We start from the raw sequence: 17,500 nt of genomic DNA, 5'->3' as shown, positions 1-17,500 counted from the left end.
TGCTTCTTGAAGATCTTCTTGACCTCGTCTTCGCTCTTGCAGCTGAGGTAGGAGGGTGTCTGCGAGACTCCGCCCGCCACCAGAGCATCACCCTCATTGGCCACTTCTCTGGCCAGATCGCAGGCGGCCTCGTTGATCTGCTGGCCCTGCGGACGGTCAGCAAACACCTCTATCAGTCTTTGAGATTAATCTCTGAATGCCGTCTGAGACCAGAGCTGTGTGATGTACTCTCTGTGACCGATGCGTGTGAATGTGAGCGACTCACGGTGAAGGTCAGCTTGTTCCCTCTGTTCTCCAGTTTGTCGTCGCTGGCGTAGAAAGTGAACGTCTGCATGACATTTGACCCGGCCCGCAGGAATTCCCTGTGCAGCTGTCTCACTGATGAGAGAGAAACACATGCGTCGCTCAAACACAGCGCCTCCTTACAAAACAGCCTGCTCCAAATACAACTAGAGAGACACCCAAGAGACTCTCCCTGAGACAGGAACCAAGAATCTAACAGTTCTAAAACATTCAAGTACAAACGAGCAATAGAATATGAGACCCTGCAGCACAAAACCAGTCATGAGGGTCCATTTATTTGAAATTGAGGTTTATACATCAGCTGAATAAATAATCTTTCCATTGATGTATGGTTTGTTAGGAGGACAATATTTGAAAATCTGGAATCTGAGGGTGCAAAAAAATCAAAATATTGAGAAAATCGCCTTTAACATTACTAAAAGAGATTTTTTTCATAACTTTGAAAGAACTTTTCTAGACGTTATCTGGGACCCGTTTATTAACGGAGAGTCTCACCGGCCTCTGGGTGCTCAGCAGCGGCCTCTGGAGTCCAGGGTCCGGCCTTCACGTATCCTCTCTTCTCCAGCGCGAACACGAAGCCTCCGTCTCCAATCACCACCTCACCCGCGTCCAGGCGCTCCAGAACACCCTGAACACACACACACACACACACACACACACACACACACACACACACACACACACATTCACCGCGGAGACGCGTAATCGTGCGCAACAGTGTGGATAAGGGTGCGAGTGCGCGCGCTCCAGGCGCGTTTTATTCCATCTATAATCGCATTAACACACACTTTAACACAAGCTTGAGTGTTTCTGTTCATGTGTGTGACACAGCTGATATATTAATAGATGGAATAAATATAATCCCGCAGCAGGATCGCATGCGTCGCGGCGCTTTCGCGCTCTTAATGTAAAAACAACGCGCTTAAAAACCTAAAAACTGGACTGAAGAATCGCTAAAAGTGTTTCAATCCGAGACTCACCCTCTTTGATCCGACTGGTGCCATGTTTAGCAGGAGATTCAGAAACAGATGGAGATCTTCAGGAGAGCTGAGTGAGACTGGAGAGAGATCCTCAAGAGAAGAGCGCTTATAAAGCACCGCTGGAGGGGCGTGTGTGCGTGTGTGTGTGTGTGTGTATAAGTAAGAACGGCCCCCTGTAACCTAAACTAGTTCACAATGTTATAGGTTAATGTTTATCTTTCAGCTGATCTCATTTCTTAGACTTACAGTATCAGTCTCATCAGAGTGATGCTCGATAATAACGCGTCTGATGTCTTCGACACATTCAGCAGAAAACTCTAGAGAAATCTAGAAGTTCGGGGTTGAACGCTTATTCTGCTATATTTTAAAGCAACATTGTACCAGTTATTCTATTCTAACAACAAATACAAAACCGTTATCTAGGCGTGCACAAAATGTGTTCTGAGAACGTTTTGCTTATTAAAACATTATTTCTTAATATTCTAATTTTGCAAACATTTTGAAAATGTTTTTTCTTGGCCATGCTAATGTTAAGGGAACATTCCATTTTATAATTTTGCAAACATTATGAGAAGTTTAATTTTCAATATTTTCTGAACATTTGGAAACAAATAGTAACATTTAAAAAACAAAATCAGGGGTGCTTTAGCTGCAGCCCTAATAAAACACACCTGAAGCAGCTGAACCATGCACTAAAATATCTCAGTTCTATTAACAATGCGAAAATAACATCTTCAGAACATTTTACATTCTGAATAAACTGAAAGAACATTTGTTTATAACACTGAGAAAACCTTGCCAGAACGTTGGCGTTTTTCTAATGCGTCAGTTAAATTATGAAAATATTATTTCTGAATGTTCTCTGATCGTTCAAAAAGTCCAGTTTATTTTAAATGCTTTAAAAGCATTTCTTTCTTTGTTATGTGAAGGATAAGGAAACATTCCATTTTCATCAGTTTGCAAACATTATGGGAATGTTACTTTTGAATGTTCTCTGCACGATCAAAAGTAACAAAAGTAACAATAAATCAGAACATTCTGAAACAAAACTGTAACATTTAAAACATGTTAGACGAACTTAAATGTTTCAGACAAACATGAACAAACTTTACTGGAAGAATTACTGTTCATAACCTTGAGGAAGCTTTGTCAAAACGTCAGTCATAAATCTGAGAGCGTTCCTTGTTATTTTGGAAAAGCTGCTGGTGCAGATGTTTTACACACAGACTGATTCTAGACGAGTTATTGATCATCGATCGTGTCTGAGCTGATTATCGCTGCTGTGTTTGAGTTTAGAGACTTATCACGTGATCTGCTGCCTTGACACATTTTACCTTCCACACACACACACACACACACACACACACACACACACACACACAGGGCTGCTGCAATCTCTGTTTGTGCTGCAGCTTGTTGATTCACTCAGAGTGTTTATCAAAGATATATTATTGCAGGTCAACACTGCAGATATAACAGATGCTGAGTGCGTAGGAAACAGTATTGAAATGTAATGTTTTGTTTACAAGCACTGAATCATTCTGTTTTCGTCTGTGTTCAGTGTTTTCTCATGTAGACTGTGTTGAATGGTTAATAATAATGAATCATAATTCCCTCATATACTCTCCGTGTGTTTGAGGCGAGCGGGGGCGCGCTGCTCGTGCGTGTTTCTGCGTTTGAGTGGAAACTTCGATCCGAGCTCAAGACAAACCTGAAGAAACCTACATTCACTCTCGCACACAATGTCGCGAATATTAAACGCGTTTAAGGCTCTTGTGAGGCAGAAAAACACTGCGTGTCTCTGCTCGGAGCTTCACAACAGATGACGGGGGAGAAATCTGAGAAAATATGAGTTATATCTCATAGACTTGACGATTATGAGATATATCTGACAGAACTGAGAAATATGAATGATATGTGATAGACTTGTCACATATGAGACTTGTTTATGAAAATATGAGGTATACCTGACGGATGAGGACATGAAATCTGATATATCTGATATATTTGACAATTATGAGATGTGTCTCTGATATATCTGACAGATCTTGCAAACATTATGGGAATGCATGCAAAAATTCAGCCGATTGGATGTAATACTTTAATAATCAAAATATCAGATTCTGCAGAAACGTGTGATTGTGCAGCGTCTGTGATTCAGTAATCATATCTGGTCATGTTCTGATGATCTGTGCCGCTGATGGTTGTGTTCTGGCTCTCAGAGACGGGTCGGCCGGGGTTCTGAGGAAGCGTCTGAAGGACTCGGCGGAGGGTGTGTCGGGGTCAGTCTGGCGTATCATCTGGCCAAAGCCGGACAGAAAGACGTGGTGCTGCTGGAAAAGTCCGAGCTCACGGCTGGATCCACATGGCACGCGGTACGCACACGGGTCAGGGGTCAGAGGCCACCAGGAATCTAGATTTGCTGTAGTAATTTATAAAACACCCAAAAGTTAGTAAACCTCTCAGTGATGAAAGCCATTCAATAGTTACTCTGGGATTTTTATCTTAAGGAGTTTGATGTAACTGTAACAGATGTGGGTTCACTCAGAAGTCGTCTTCTTGATAAATGCTCATACAGTACAGACTGTTTCAAAGCAGCGTCACAGAGATAAACAGGAAATTAAATAAACAAATAAAAGACAAAACATGACAATAATTTCATTCTTCAGGTCAGTTCAGTCGTCCGAGTGCCATCTGCTTGAATGAGCTAAACTGTAGAAATAAAAGTCTTTTCTGGCAAGTCAGCAATAGAATGTGGATTCATTTGTTGCAATCAGATTAGAACTGTATATCTAGAACCGGATCAGCCTGAAGACTTCTGTGTGTTCTAGAATAAACAAACTCATATTAAGTGTTTGATTTCTATACTCCGTCTGCTCCTCGTTGGGATGTTAGCTGTCCAGATCCTCGTCTGTCCAAACCTTCAAGCCACTGTTAGTAATTAACCAGTATGACGGCTGTTCTGTCAATGGTTTTCTGCTGTAATAAAATAAAAACCATCAACTAACTAAGTAAGTAGATCATGGCACCTAGCAAAAACGTAAAAAAGAGTATGACTAACAGTGAAAATTAAATATAAAAAGCACTAAATCTAACATTTAAAATTAAACATTCTGAACAGTGAAAATGACTTGTTTTCAGGTCTCACTGGAGTATTTCAGGTTAAACAGGCTGAAATTTGACTTCAGATGCTTGTCTGAGGTCATTGACGGTGTGTGACAGAGGTTTTGTTTCATTATTATATTCATTATTACAGCATTAAACTCTCCTGTTTTCATCCACTCTTTGAGCAGCTCGAGGCCGAGACGAGACAGGTGAGACACATCAATATTCATTATTACAGCATTAAACTCTTTGAGCAGCTCGAGGCCGAGACGAGACAGGTGAGACACATCATTACACATGTTCACTAGCGCTAGAGAGACTGAATGCAGGTGAGTTGCTCAGGATTCCGCTGTAATGAACTGCTGCAGCTCTGTGAGGTGTATGCAGCTGTATTGACTGTGTGATTGTGGTGTGATTGTGTCGCAGGCCGTGGGCTTCCATCAGCCTGGCAGCGGATGAGCTCAAATATCAGATGACCAGAACACACTGGCACCCGACACCACAGTTCCTCATCGGCCCCGAGAAGATCCAGCTGCTCTTCCCTCTGCTCAACATGGACAAGGTACAAACACATTCAGACGCCCGAGGATTACGTCGAGACTGACACACGTACTGTATTTTAATGATGATTTTTAATGATATTTTAATGTTGAATTATTGTCTTTTTTCTCTTTTCCCCCCTTTTCCCCCTTTTTACTTCAATAAAAAGTGTTGGTATCTAAAATGTAACGTTTACAAACATAAACACTATAAACATGCATTTTAGTTTCTGTCACTCCACAACAAATCCTTTACATTTAACTACAGAACAGAACAGGAATCAAAGTATGTGACCCTGGAGCACAAAACCAGTCATAAGGGTCAATTTTTACTGAAAAATCTGGAATCTACGGTAGGAAATGTACAAAATATCTTCAGGGAACATGATCTTAATATCCTAATGATTTTTGTCATAAAAGAGAAATGTATAATTGTGAGCCACACAATCTATTGTTGTCTATTGCTACAAATATACCTGTGCTGCTTATGACTACTTCTGTGCTGCAGGGACACATATGAGCATAAAACAAACATAAATTATAGTGGCATTAATTGTAAACAACATTTACTATAAAGGCCGAGCCTAAATTTATTGAAAGCATGTTTTTATCCCTCATTTGGCACATGTTTGAACTGATATTAGTTGCAATACATGAACTACTTTGGAATATAAGTCACAGCAATGTTCCATATGATATAAAAACAACTTGTATTCTGGAAAATGCATGTGTTGGACATCTGTGTGTGGATGCTGAAGCTGCTTGTCTCTGTGTGTCAGGTGTTGGCGGGTCTCTATAATCCGGGTGACGGTCACATCGACCCGTATTCTCTGACGATGGCTCTGGCAGCGGGAACGCAAATGTACGGCGCACAGATCTATTATCCCGCACCGGTCACAGGCCTCACGCCGACCGCTGACGGCAGATGGGACGTCCAGACGCCACACGGAACCATCCGAGCCAATCGCATCGTAAATGCCACCGGTTTGGCCACACCCACACGACAGACCACACCCCCACATGATAGACCACACCTGTTTATTGGGCCACACCCACATATGCTAGACCACACCCACATGACATACCACACCCCCACATGATAGACCACATGTTTGTTACACCACACCAAACCAAAACCTGTGTGTTAGACCATACCTCACATTTCCTCACAATATGACCATAACACAAAACACAAAACACACATCTCAAACCAAAACTCACAATTCAACCTGACATGTCTGTTTTCAACGCACCGCACGCTCAAAGTCAAATACGGCACTGTTGTGTGATCCACAGACTCTCAATCACTGAACACCACTCAATAAGCGTAACACCACCAGATAATCCATGGAGTTTATAGTGTAATATGTTGTGAGGTGCATATTTTATCTCCCTCATCTGTTTGAATGAGCAGCTGGAAGTAGTAAAGCAAAGACATTTCAAAGTAAGAGTCAGCCTTTATTATATTTAAAAATCCCACATTCTGCATTAAATCTTTTTTTCTGAATATTATAGTATTTTTGTGACACAATAAACTGTATCTGGTATTTAATTCAGTGTAAACTCTTGTATCTTCTCTCTGGGCCACCAGTCAGAGGAAGGAAAGACTAAGAACGTGATTTATCATATTCAATATAAAGATTGTACTGGTATCAGCGTCACGGGTCCAGATCTTTCAGCAGGATTTGTTGTTATATTGTGTGCTGATGCTCTGATGGGAATGTGCTGAAGCTGCTTTGATAAGACGATCAGACACACATTGCGCAGTCACATGGACCTAAAGGCCGATCGCTGACCTCTGACCTCTCCTATAGCAAACACACCTGATTGCGTCCATAATCTGTCTCTGCTGCTGTTTTCATCCTGTGTCTCTGAAACGAGTGTGCAGAACGTTTAATGTGTGTCATGTGCTCCTGATCCTCTGCTTCCTTTTCCTGTTCTCTCTTGTGTGAGTCTGTGTAAACATGAGATCTGACTGAGAATGTTTCTGTGAACTGAACTGAGTAATAAAGAAGCAGAGTCAGATCTGAGTGTGTGTGTGTGTGTGTGTGTGTTTAGCTGATTTTGGTCCAGGTTTAATGTTTTTGGGGTTTTGGCCTCACATGACCAGCCAATCAGCTCTCGCCAACAGTTCATCTCTCAGCCAATCATCAGGGGTCTCTCTCACACGCCTCAGCTCAACCAGTTCTCACCAGAACTCTTCATTCGTTATTTTTTCCTCAAGAAAACCGAACAAAACAGTTATTTCTGTCAAGGCCATCCACTTCTGTGACTGACTCAGATATATTCTATTCTATTCTATTCTATTCTATTCTATTCTATTCTATTCTGTTCTGTTCATGAACAACTACCTAACCACATAAATATATAGCATTATCCATACAAATATACAAAACAAGATGATTTACATTTATGACAAAACAAAACTTTAACAGAATAGTCTGTAAACGATATCAATTACATAAATAACTACCTTAAGTGTCTGAAGTCTCTGAGATGAAGTCTTTATATCTCGTTTGTAAGTGTCTGAATCCTGTTTTAACATGACTAGATGGAGTTTTTGTTGTCTCTCTTAGTGTCATTTCTGACTCTTGCTGTAGCGTGATGTTTATGAAGGGAACTCACTCTCATGCTTCAGCGATGACGTCATCAGGTTCTGTTGGGTCAGGGCCACAGGTCTGGGATCAGTCAAACACACCAGGAGGTCAAAGGTCAGAGCTCACAGAATGTTTGCAGGAGGATCCAGTTACTCTGAACCCTACGGACCCACAAATACGCCGTGAGCCGGGATTGGTGCCTCAAAAAACACCTCGACCAATCAGACGACATCTCACAGCACTACAGATGTTTGTGATTGTGTGTTTGCTTCTCTGGCTGAACTAGTTCTGATCCACACACACACACACACACACACACACACACACACACACACACACACACACACACACAGTGTAATTCAACAGACCAACTGAACACACAGTGCTTTATTAAAAATGTCAAAATGCAAAAGGTGTTCTGTGAGGGTTATGTTTAGTGTTGGGGTTAGAAAATATCATTAGCTTTGTGTATCTGTGTGTTGGGCTGCTGGAGGTTATTTCAGACTGGTGGATCATGTTCTGTGTGATTATTTCAAGACATCTGCCGTGTTTGTGTGTCTCCTTTGCTCAGGAGTTCTTCTTAAAGGAACAGTTCACTCAAAAATTAAAATCTACTGTAAATATGCTCACCTTCAGGCCATTCGAGATCAGGATGAGTTTGTTTCTTCATCAGGTTTGTAGAAATGTAGCACTGCATCAGTGTCTCATCAATGGATGCTCTGCAGTGAATGGGTGCCGTCAGAATGAGAGTCCAAACAGCTGATAAAACCATCACAATAATCCACAAGTAATCCACAGCACTCCAGTCCATCAGTTCACATCTGGAGAAGACAAAAGATGAAAGATGAAGCTGCAGGAATCGTGGGTCAGAGACAGGTCAGCACACCATCACAGAGAGCAGATCACAGTGAAAGCACTGCACAGTCAGAAATAGGGCTGGGAAAATAAATCGATGCATCGTGAATCAAGTAATTATTCTGCGTCAAATCTGAGATTTTCCGAATGCATCACAATTATTTCTCGATTCTGAGTTTAGTTTTGATCGGCAGATGGTGCTGCATGCTTTAGAAACAGCCGTACTCTGCTTGTTTCCAAATCCTTACACACACTTGAAACTAAAGTAATCATTCATAAAGTTTGAAAAGGTTAAAGCGAATCACAAGGGTGTTCACAGTGGGCTGTGTCTACATTAATCTGGTGACATAAAAGCTTTCTGAGCCGAGGTGAAATTACAGCCGAACACACAAGTGCTCTTCAGTTCTTCTTCATCAGTGTTTGAGTGTGTGGATAAAAACTAGAGTAGAGCGCCATCTGCTGTTTCAATCTAGGCTCAGAATCCATTCCAGAGAGAATCGCCATGCATTCAGAAGATCTCAGAATCAGTCCACAAATAGATTCTGCATTGCAGTCCTAGTCAGACATAAATCAGGTGTGTGTGGCAGGTTTCGGTAAGGAACTGTTTGAGTCCGATCTGGACCGGATCATGGATCATGTGGAGAGGGCTATGGAGATGGTGCCGGTTCTGAAGAATGCTGACATCATCAACAGTGTGTCCGGACCAATCACATACACACCTGACCTGCTGCCCATGATCGGACCGCACCAGGGAGCCAGAAACTACTGGACCACCATCGGCTTCGGGTGAACACACACACACACACACACGCACACACACACACACACACACACACACACACACACACACACACACACACGCATACAGACACACACACACACACACTCATACACACACACACACACACACACACACACACACACACTCACTCACACACTCACACACGCACGCACACACACACACTCACACGCACACACACGCACACATTCATACACTCACACACACACACACACACACACACACGCACGCACACACACACACACACACACACACACACACACACACACACACACGCACACACACACACACACACACACACACACACACACACGCACACACATGCACGCACACACACGCATACACACACGCACACACATGCACGCACACACACGCATACACACACACACACACTCACACACGCACACACACGCACACACACACTCACACACACACACACACACGCACTCACACACACACGCATGCGCACACACGCACACACACACACACACACTTATAAAGTGCATTCAGTTCAATGTTGATTCAGATCAGTTCAATAACTGATTTTGTTCAATATGACTCAATTTAATAACGGATTCAGTTTAATAAGGCAAGGAAAGGCACGTTTATTTATATAACACATTTCATACACATTGGTAATTCAAAGTGCTTTACATAAAAGGAATTAAAATAATCATAAGAAATAATCACAACAATAAAAACATGGAATTTACAAACTTTTAAAATGATTTAAAAATTGATTTAAAATTAATTAAAACAGAAAATGTTCATACATTAACAATAACTGTAATTTAGTTCAGTAACTGTGATTAATCAAAACAATAACCATACCAACAAGATCAATATGATTCAGTTTGATAACTGTAACTCAGTTCAATATTACAAAAATAATCAGTTTGATAACTGTAACTCAGTTCAATATGATTCAGATCAATAACTATAATTCAGTTAACTGTAATTCACTTCAATAACTGTATTTCAATTCAATAAGGTTTAGTTCAGTAAATGTGATTGTTCAACACACTTCAGTTCAATTACTGTGATTGCTGGTTCTACAACTCGGATGTGAATTCTTAAACTTTTATGCTTCAAAAATGTACATTTTTTTCATAAAGACTACAATAACATACTTATTTTTGTTTGACTTTTTAATCAAAAACACTGAATTATCATGAATCATTGACCAGATTGATTACAGAATACAAATATGTACAGATGATAGAATTATAATTATTTTAGAATTACAATCATAAGAATTAAACAGATTATAGAATACACATGTACAAATTATAGGATTATATTTTATTATAGAATTCAATTTATGCAGATTTTAGAATACATATATGAAGATGACAGAATTATACTTTTTTACAGAATTAAAGTTATTACGAGTATACAGATTATAAATAAAAAATAAATATATACAATTCAGACAACTGAATTATAATTAATTATTATAATTTATTATTTATTAATTATAGTTATTATAATTCCACAGATTATAGAAGACACACATATATTCATATTTAGAATATGCACATATTTCATATTTTAACACATGAGATGTAAATAATCTCTTCCACACATCATACTGTGGTGATGATTGACAGGTGTGTGGCGTGTGATTGACAGGTGCGTGTGATTGACAGGTTTGCGTATGACCTCATCGAGTGTGACCCCAACCGCTACGCTCACTGGACCAGCGTCCCGTACCTGTGCGCCAAAGCCAGAGAGTCCTACGGCTTCAACAACGTCGGTGAGTCACGTGACAGGAAGAGGCGTGCGGACGTCATTTTGATGGACAGGGTTGTAAAAATTCAGTCAAAATCTATTATTACTATTATAATGTCACATTTGATTGCTTGTATTTTTGTTCACATTTTCATTTTTAATAATGAACCTAAAGGACGAGCATATAGTATAGACTTATGCATTTATTTATCAATAGTCCGTTTATATGCATTTAATTCTCCATCAGTTCCAGCAGTGTAGATGATAAAGCAAGTGCTTTTTGACCTGAGTTCGAATCTGCTTTTTGGCTAACTTTTTTCCCTCTTTTTTCAAATCTCGTATCACATTCGAAAGGCATTTATTTTCTATAAAAATGAAGGAAATAATCGAAAAGTTAAGAAATTAAAGTATTGGGTAGGGTTATGGTATAGGGAGGGCTTTACTGTCCCAAAAATGTGGCATTCATTTAAAAACCTCCCATCCAATAAATCACAATAGCCTAAGCAAAAGACTGGGGACAGGTTTATTTTTGTTCTGGAGCTGATGATTCCATGCTCTGCTGCCACCAACTGGACAGGGTGGGAATTACAGTACTAAATAACAATAGATCTCCCTCAAAGCTAATTGGTTTCAGTGTGCTACCCGAATGATTACATTTTTTTACCCTAAGTAAAAACACATACCTTGTCGCCCGACTGACCGGGTCAGCGGCGTCTATTAAACCTTCAATCCCTTTTTTCTAACACAACAAACCATCTTAAAAAAAATTATATAATATTTATTGGTCCAGAAATTATATTATATAATATAAACTCTATACTATATGATTTTTTTTATTTTAATTTAATTTAACATCATTTTTATTTACATTGTTTTCTTTAATCATGCATCTTCATTCCTATGGTTGGGTCAAGTAACCCACTAGGGATGGGTTTGTTAAAAAAAAAATCAAATAAAAGTGTTTTTCTTCATTCCTATGGTTGGGTCAAGTAACCTGCGAGGGATGGGTTTGTTACTGTTTTTACACCCACATAAAGTCCTCGAATCCACTCAATTTTGTGTGTGTGATCCATGTTTAAGTGTGACAAAAGTCACAAAGCCTTGTACCACTCAGATGAACCCTCAATGTTTTAAAAATTGTAAAAAAAAAAACCCATTGCGGATCAAAATAACCCGAGGGAAGGATGAAGATTAAACGTTTGTGGTCGGTAAGATTTATAATGTTTCTAAAATAAGTCTTTTCTGCACACCAAAGCTGCATTTATTTGAACAAAAATACAGTAAAAACAGTGAAATATTACAGTTTATACTTGCGGGGCCGTTGAATGCTTGAATCTGATTGGCTGAAGAACGTTCTAAGAACATAGTTCCAGGCAGCTCTGGACCGCATCACGTGTAAATATCACTCCTCCAAATGATTTGAGTTATTTCAAAGCTCTTACAGCAGCAAAATAACCAAAGCCCACACCGAAATAAATACAGTAGGATGTTTTTTAGGACAAAAACAACAGATCATTTCCATGTTTTGCCACAAATTTATGTTGTACATAAAGCACATACTGTATTTCTCCCGCTCTCTCTCTTACAGACGCACTAATGGAAACATAGTAAACGCGGTACTCAGATGACTTTATCAGTAAAATAGTTTAGCAACCTAAAAGCTACATGATATTTCTCCAAAGGGAGGTAACAACGGCACTGTTCATGAAGAAAATGCACTTAAAGTTTGACCGCTGCTGCGGAGCACTGTTGAGAGACACATCAGCTCTCTCTCTCTAATAATGTACTTATTAGCTAAATTATTTTTCTAATAATTCAATGGCCCGGAGTCAGGTGTTCCTTACTTAAACATCTGTTTTCTATGTGATTATCTATTAAAGTGTAATGTATTTCTGTGATGCGCAGCTGTATTTTCAGCATCATTACTCCAGTCTTCAGTGTCACATGATCTTCAGAAATCATTCTAATATGATGATTTGCTGCTCAAGAAACATTTCTGATTATTATCAATGTTGAACACAGTTGTGCTGCACAATATTTAAATGAAAACAGAAATACAAAAAAATCATCAGGATTCACAGATGAATAGAAATATCACAATATCACATTTCTTATCGTCTATCATTTTGCTTCTGATGTAAATGTATCTTGATTCAAGAATCTTACACATGTCTACTGGAAAACAAGACCGAAACACTGAGGAGAGTTTGTGTGCACTTTCATCTGTTTAATAGATTTTCTTGGTCTTAAAAAAAAGTCTTGAATTGACCTTCATGAAGCCTGCAGAAACCCTGAAAGTGTACATCATGGGATGTTGAGAGGGTTTTGTGCACATCAGCAGATGTTTTCTGTGTGATCATGTGACAGGAGCTCATGGTTCCTCTCAGGTTGTCCTCTGTGGCTTCAGTCCTGTAAGAGTTCATCTGGAGATATTACTGCAGTTATTCTGACCTTTACTTGATCAAAATCACTCACGATCTGACACCAGAAGCAGCAGCTGAAGCTGATTACACTGAAAGAGCTCTGACTGGATAAAACACTCTGAACGATCGATCAGAGACAGAAGACATGAAGAGATGAAACAGCTTGAGTCTGATCATGAGGATCATTTTTGTTTCACTCAAACCACAACTGAAGGAGTTTAATAAGTGATGACGATCGACAGAAAAACGTTTAAAGTAACTTCTGGTGCTCGTCTTCATCTGTCTTCACTTAGAGACGGAGAACAGATTGAAAAGCCATTAGAGAGGAGGAGACGACACAGAACTGCAGAACAGATTGAAAAGCCATTAGAGAGGAGGAGACGACACAGAACTGCAGTTCACTTCCTGTAATCAGACCCTCCCCGTCCTCTGCACTTCCTGTGCCTGTGGAATGGTGCTCTGTGATTGGCTGGAGCAGAAGTACAGTGTCTCAGTCTGTCTCTCTGTTTCTTTCTGAGCCTTGATGTCTAAAACATATATATATATATATATATATATATATATATATATATATATATATATATATATATATGGACCTGACACACTTTTCTGAATTTTGGCTCTGTGTGCCACCAGAATAGAAATAAAATATAACAATTAAGATGAAATTGAAGTGCAGACTTTACGCTTTATTTCAAGGGGTTAAACAAAAATATAACATTAAATGCAATAATAATAATAATAATAATAATAATATAATTATCAACAGTTTTATATTAATATAAAAATACATCATAATAAAAATATTAATAATTAATGAAAACAAATAATATGAACAAGAATTTTTATTATTTCAATTATTATAATTAATCAATTCAATCAGTATTGCTAAGCACAAAATAAATCAACTTCAAATGCAATGATTTAACTCTAATAATAATAAGCCTTTGATTTGATAATCGCACATAACTGTATCGACTTATTTAATTTAACATTCAGTATATAATTAATTATTAGGCTGTCATCAGAATGCTTGATTATGTAGTGATTGATTGATTGAAAACATCACTGTAAATCTGGCTCATCTTACTGTAACAGATCGTCCTGCAGCGTGTCTTCATCTCATTCATTATCTTTCTTCAGTGGGGCACAAAAGGAGATATTTAGAGAAATGTCTAAGTAACCAAGAAAATATCCTTTGAATACATTTTTTTCTTGGTTGTTCAAACATTAAGGGAACATTTCATTTTATAATTTTGCAAACAATAAAGGAATGTTACTGAATCAAGTAGATACATTTAAATTTCCAGCTAAAATGTTTCAGAAATAAAATGTTACAATGTTGTGTGATCTCTCAGACGCATGTTTGTTTCTTATTTGTTTCTGGTTCATTTTTGTAAGTGATAAATACGACTCATGTTCAGTATTAGGATTTTTCTATAAAGATATTGTAATGATGTAGTTATTATTGTACTCATTTTGACATCAGGCAATTCAGAAAGTCCAGTTTTGGTAAATCTTGAGCATTAAAGAGACAGAGATGTCAGTTCAAAATAAAGAGACTGAAAGGTAAGATGAAAGTGAAAGTGCAGTTCAGGAGAGAACTTTAATTATTCATTATTTAAAATTAATAGTTTAATTATTCATTTAGAATCGTTAGTAAAACTAAAAAATAAATATATTAATATTAAAATATAAATAATATCATATATTTATTTTTAATACAACATTAAATTACTGAACATTCACACATTTTTGAACAATCATATTTGATGTATTTTCTTATTAAAACTACACATTCTGAACAGTTCTGTTTCTCAGCAGTGTAGTGACAGTATGCTGCACTTTAAGAAAAGTCTAAAATAGGTTTCTGTATCGGTTTATACAGGTTTTTTACACGAGTTTAAAGTATGTATTGTATGTTGTGTTTTCAGGTTACAGTTTAACAGATTATGTCCTGGCAGAAAATTACCAGTACCTTTTCATTTTTATACACATTGTTAAACTGATCAACAAGGTTTGTTATCATAAATGAACAAGTATTATTACAATTAATTAAGTAGAACTTAATTGACATGATGTGTGTCCTGCTAGACACCTTTGGTTTCCTCTTTTTGTGTAATTAAGACGGAAAATGTGTGCCTTTTTATCATTCCAGTCACAGATGCTAAAAGTTGACAAATACATTTAAAAAATAGCTACATTTGTTGCTTTTGGAAGAAAGGGTTGTTTTCTGAAAAGTAGCTCAATCTAGCAACAGAATTGCTAATATGTGTCCCTGCAGCACAGAAGCAGTCATCAGTAGCACAGGTATATTTGTAGCAATAGACAACAATACATTGTATGAGTCACAATTATACATTTCTCTTTTATGCCAAAAATCATTAGGATATTAAGATCATGTTCCATGAAGATATTTTGTAAATTTTCTACTGTAAATATACTAAAACTTAGTTTTTGATTAGTAATATGCATTGCTAAGAACTTCATTTGAACAACTTTAAAGATGATTTTCTCAATATTTAGATTTTTTTTGCACCCTCAGATTCCAGATTTTCAAATATTGTCCTCCTAACAAACCACACATCAATGGAGAGATTATTTATTCAGCTTTCAGATGATGTATAAATCTCAGTTTCAAAAAAGTGTCCCTTATGACTGGTTTTGTGCTCCAGGGTCACAGTTTAGCAACTTTTCAGACAGGCATCACGTGAAGCGCCGGTGTGTTGCCTTGGTGACGGTGGCGCGCGCGCGCGAGCGAGAGAGAGAGAGGGAGAGACAGACAGAGAGAGAGAGAGAGAGAGAGAGAGAGAAAGAGAGAGAGAGAGTCGGTGAGATCGGTGTAACGGAATCCGTCGCTCTCTGATGTTTGAAGAAATCGCCGACTTTCTTTCGCGGGAGCGCCCGACCGAGAATAGCTCTTGACCTCTAGCAGATTTACCTCACACATATGCACCTAACACACCCTCACCTCACTTTCACCTCACTCTTACCTCAGAGTAACGTACACAAATCACTCTTACCTCAGAGTAACGGAGACACATCAGATCAGTCGTGTTCAGAGCAGCTCGAAGTGAAGACTTCAGTCAGAAAGCTGCTGTTTGAATCGGGTTTCGGTCTTTTATCATCGTGGCAGAGAAACGACGAGTTCTTTCTTTCTTTCTTTCTTTCTTTCTTTCTTTCTTTAACGCGATATAAGGAGATTTACAGCTGATGTCGGTGATCAGTCTTCATTTGTTCTTCGGTTAAAAGTGTTGTTTTCTTTCTGTGAGAATCTGCAGCTTCATTTATCTCAACAATCACTTTATGTGTTTTATCTTATCCAGAAACACAGTTATAGCGTCACTGTGTGAAAGAACACGAAGTCTGTCGCATCTGGACTGTTTAGCTGATGTTATTATCAGGTAGATGTTACAGATAGTAATGATATTTATGCATTTTCACCAATTTAAATGCAATTCTGTCAGATTTAAATCACTTGAAGCGGTAATTAAATATCTGCTGTGCATTATAAAATTGGTATATCTTTATAATATCCTGCTTTAAGGACTAAACTGAAAATAATTTTGTGTAGAAACCGTTTACACTCAGTAAATTAAATGTAATAGTTTAAAGTAGATATAATGTCTGCTGGTACTCCATTAATCTTTATTCTTCCTGTAATACTCCACAGTCTTTATGAACTTGAAAGCATTTTATTTCAGTGTAGTACCCACAATGCCTTGGGCCCTGAGTCAGATTGAGTCGTCTGGACTCGTGTGATGTCTGGCCCTTTGAGCTCTGTCTGAGGTCGGCTCGATCTTCAGTGAACGTTCACTTTATGAAAGCTAAGAATAAGAGCTGAACATGACAACCAGGCGCTTCATGACAGGCCGCTCAAGCCAGACAGATGCTTTCCTCGAGAGCCGGGTCTCCTGCGCTGTTTGGGGGCCGGCAGGGAAACACTGTGCTGTGTAGATCTCACACGTCTCTGTGATTCGTGATCTGAGTCCGGAGCCTAGTGAGCTGCCTACATAGACAGCATCTCAACACATCACAGGCACACGAGCAGAAACATCATGCTGATTTTGGCCAAATTCTAATAATAATAAAAAACCCACACTGACAGTGATTTGCAGTGACAAAGTGACTTTTTAGACATTTTAGAACTACAGTGATTCATTTCTGA

The 17,500-nt window shown here is 38.6% G+C and overlaps 3 protein-coding genes and 1 long non-coding RNA gene across 4 annotated transcripts in view; 2 read left to right on the top strand and 2 right to left on the bottom strand.

Annotated features, from left to right (window-relative positions):
• LOC122141253 (betaine--homocysteine S-methyltransferase 1) overlaps positions 1 to 1,441 on the bottom strand; it is a 4,638-nt gene extending 3,197 nt beyond the window's left edge. The window contains exons 1-4 of the mRNA XM_042748036.1: positions 1,284 to 1,441; positions 799 to 931; positions 266 to 378; positions 1 to 146 (exon numbers count right to left, since the gene is read on the bottom strand). The exon at positions 1 to 146 is cut by the window's left edge and continues 46 nt beyond it. Coding sequence (XP_042603970.1) covers positions 1 to 146; positions 266 to 378; positions 799 to 931; positions 1,284 to 1,307 — 416 coding nt within the window. The 5' untranslated portion in view covers positions 1,308 to 1,441. The remainder of the gene's footprint in view (positions 147 to 265; positions 379 to 798; positions 932 to 1,283) is intronic.
• Positions 1,442 to 3,459: 2,018 nt separating this feature from the next.
• Positions 3,460 to 8,214, bottom strand: LOC122141267. The gene is made up of 3 exons (XR_006157648.1): positions 8,155 to 8,214; positions 7,553 to 7,685; positions 3,460 to 3,705 (listed from the first exon to the last, which is right to left on the bottom strand). It is a non-coding gene; the product is annotated as an uncharacterized LOC122141267 (long non-coding RNA).
• Positions 4,712 to 6,048, top strand: LOC122141257 (dimethylglycine dehydrogenase, mitochondrial-like). The gene is made up of 2 exons (XM_042748055.1): positions 4,712 to 4,950; positions 5,707 to 6,048. Exons 1-2 carry the CDS (start codon positions 4,861 to 4,863, stop codon positions 6,025 to 6,027), a joined length of 411 nt encoding a protein of 136 aa, XP_042603989.1. The 5' UTR covers positions 4,712 to 4,860; the 3' UTR covers positions 6,028 to 6,048.
• Positions 8,215 to 10,838: 2,624 nt separating the features above from the next.
• Positions 10,839 to 17,500, top strand: part of LOC122141256 (LHFPL tetraspan subfamily member 2a protein-like) — a 20,938-nt gene continuing 14,276 nt past the window's right edge. The window contains exon 1 of the mRNA XM_042748044.1: positions 10,839 to 10,934. The gene's annotated coding sequence lies outside the window, so the exon portion shown is untranslated. The remainder of the gene's footprint in view (positions 10,935 to 17,500) is intronic.

Source organism: Cyprinus carpio, chromosome B21, assembly GCF_018340385.1.
Source record: "Cyprinus carpio isolate SPL01 chromosome B21, ASM1834038v1, whole genome shotgun sequence".
NCBI lineage: Eukaryota > Metazoa > Chordata > Actinopteri > Cypriniformes > Cyprinidae > Cyprinus > Cyprinus carpio.
Note: the sequence above shows the minus strand (reverse complement) of the source record. Positions and strands in the feature narration are given on the sequence as shown.

What these genes read in the sequence shown, in the direction of transcription:
- LOC122141257 (XM_042748055.1), top strand. Translation starts at nt 4,861, where the DNA reads ATGACCAGAACACACTGGCACCCGACACCACAGTTCCTCATCGGCCCC. An exon ending in CTCTGCTCAACATGGACAAG is followed by an intron (nt 4,951 to 5,706) that starts GTACAAACACAT and finishes TCTGTGTGTCAG; the next exon opens with GTGTTGGCGGGTCTCTATAA.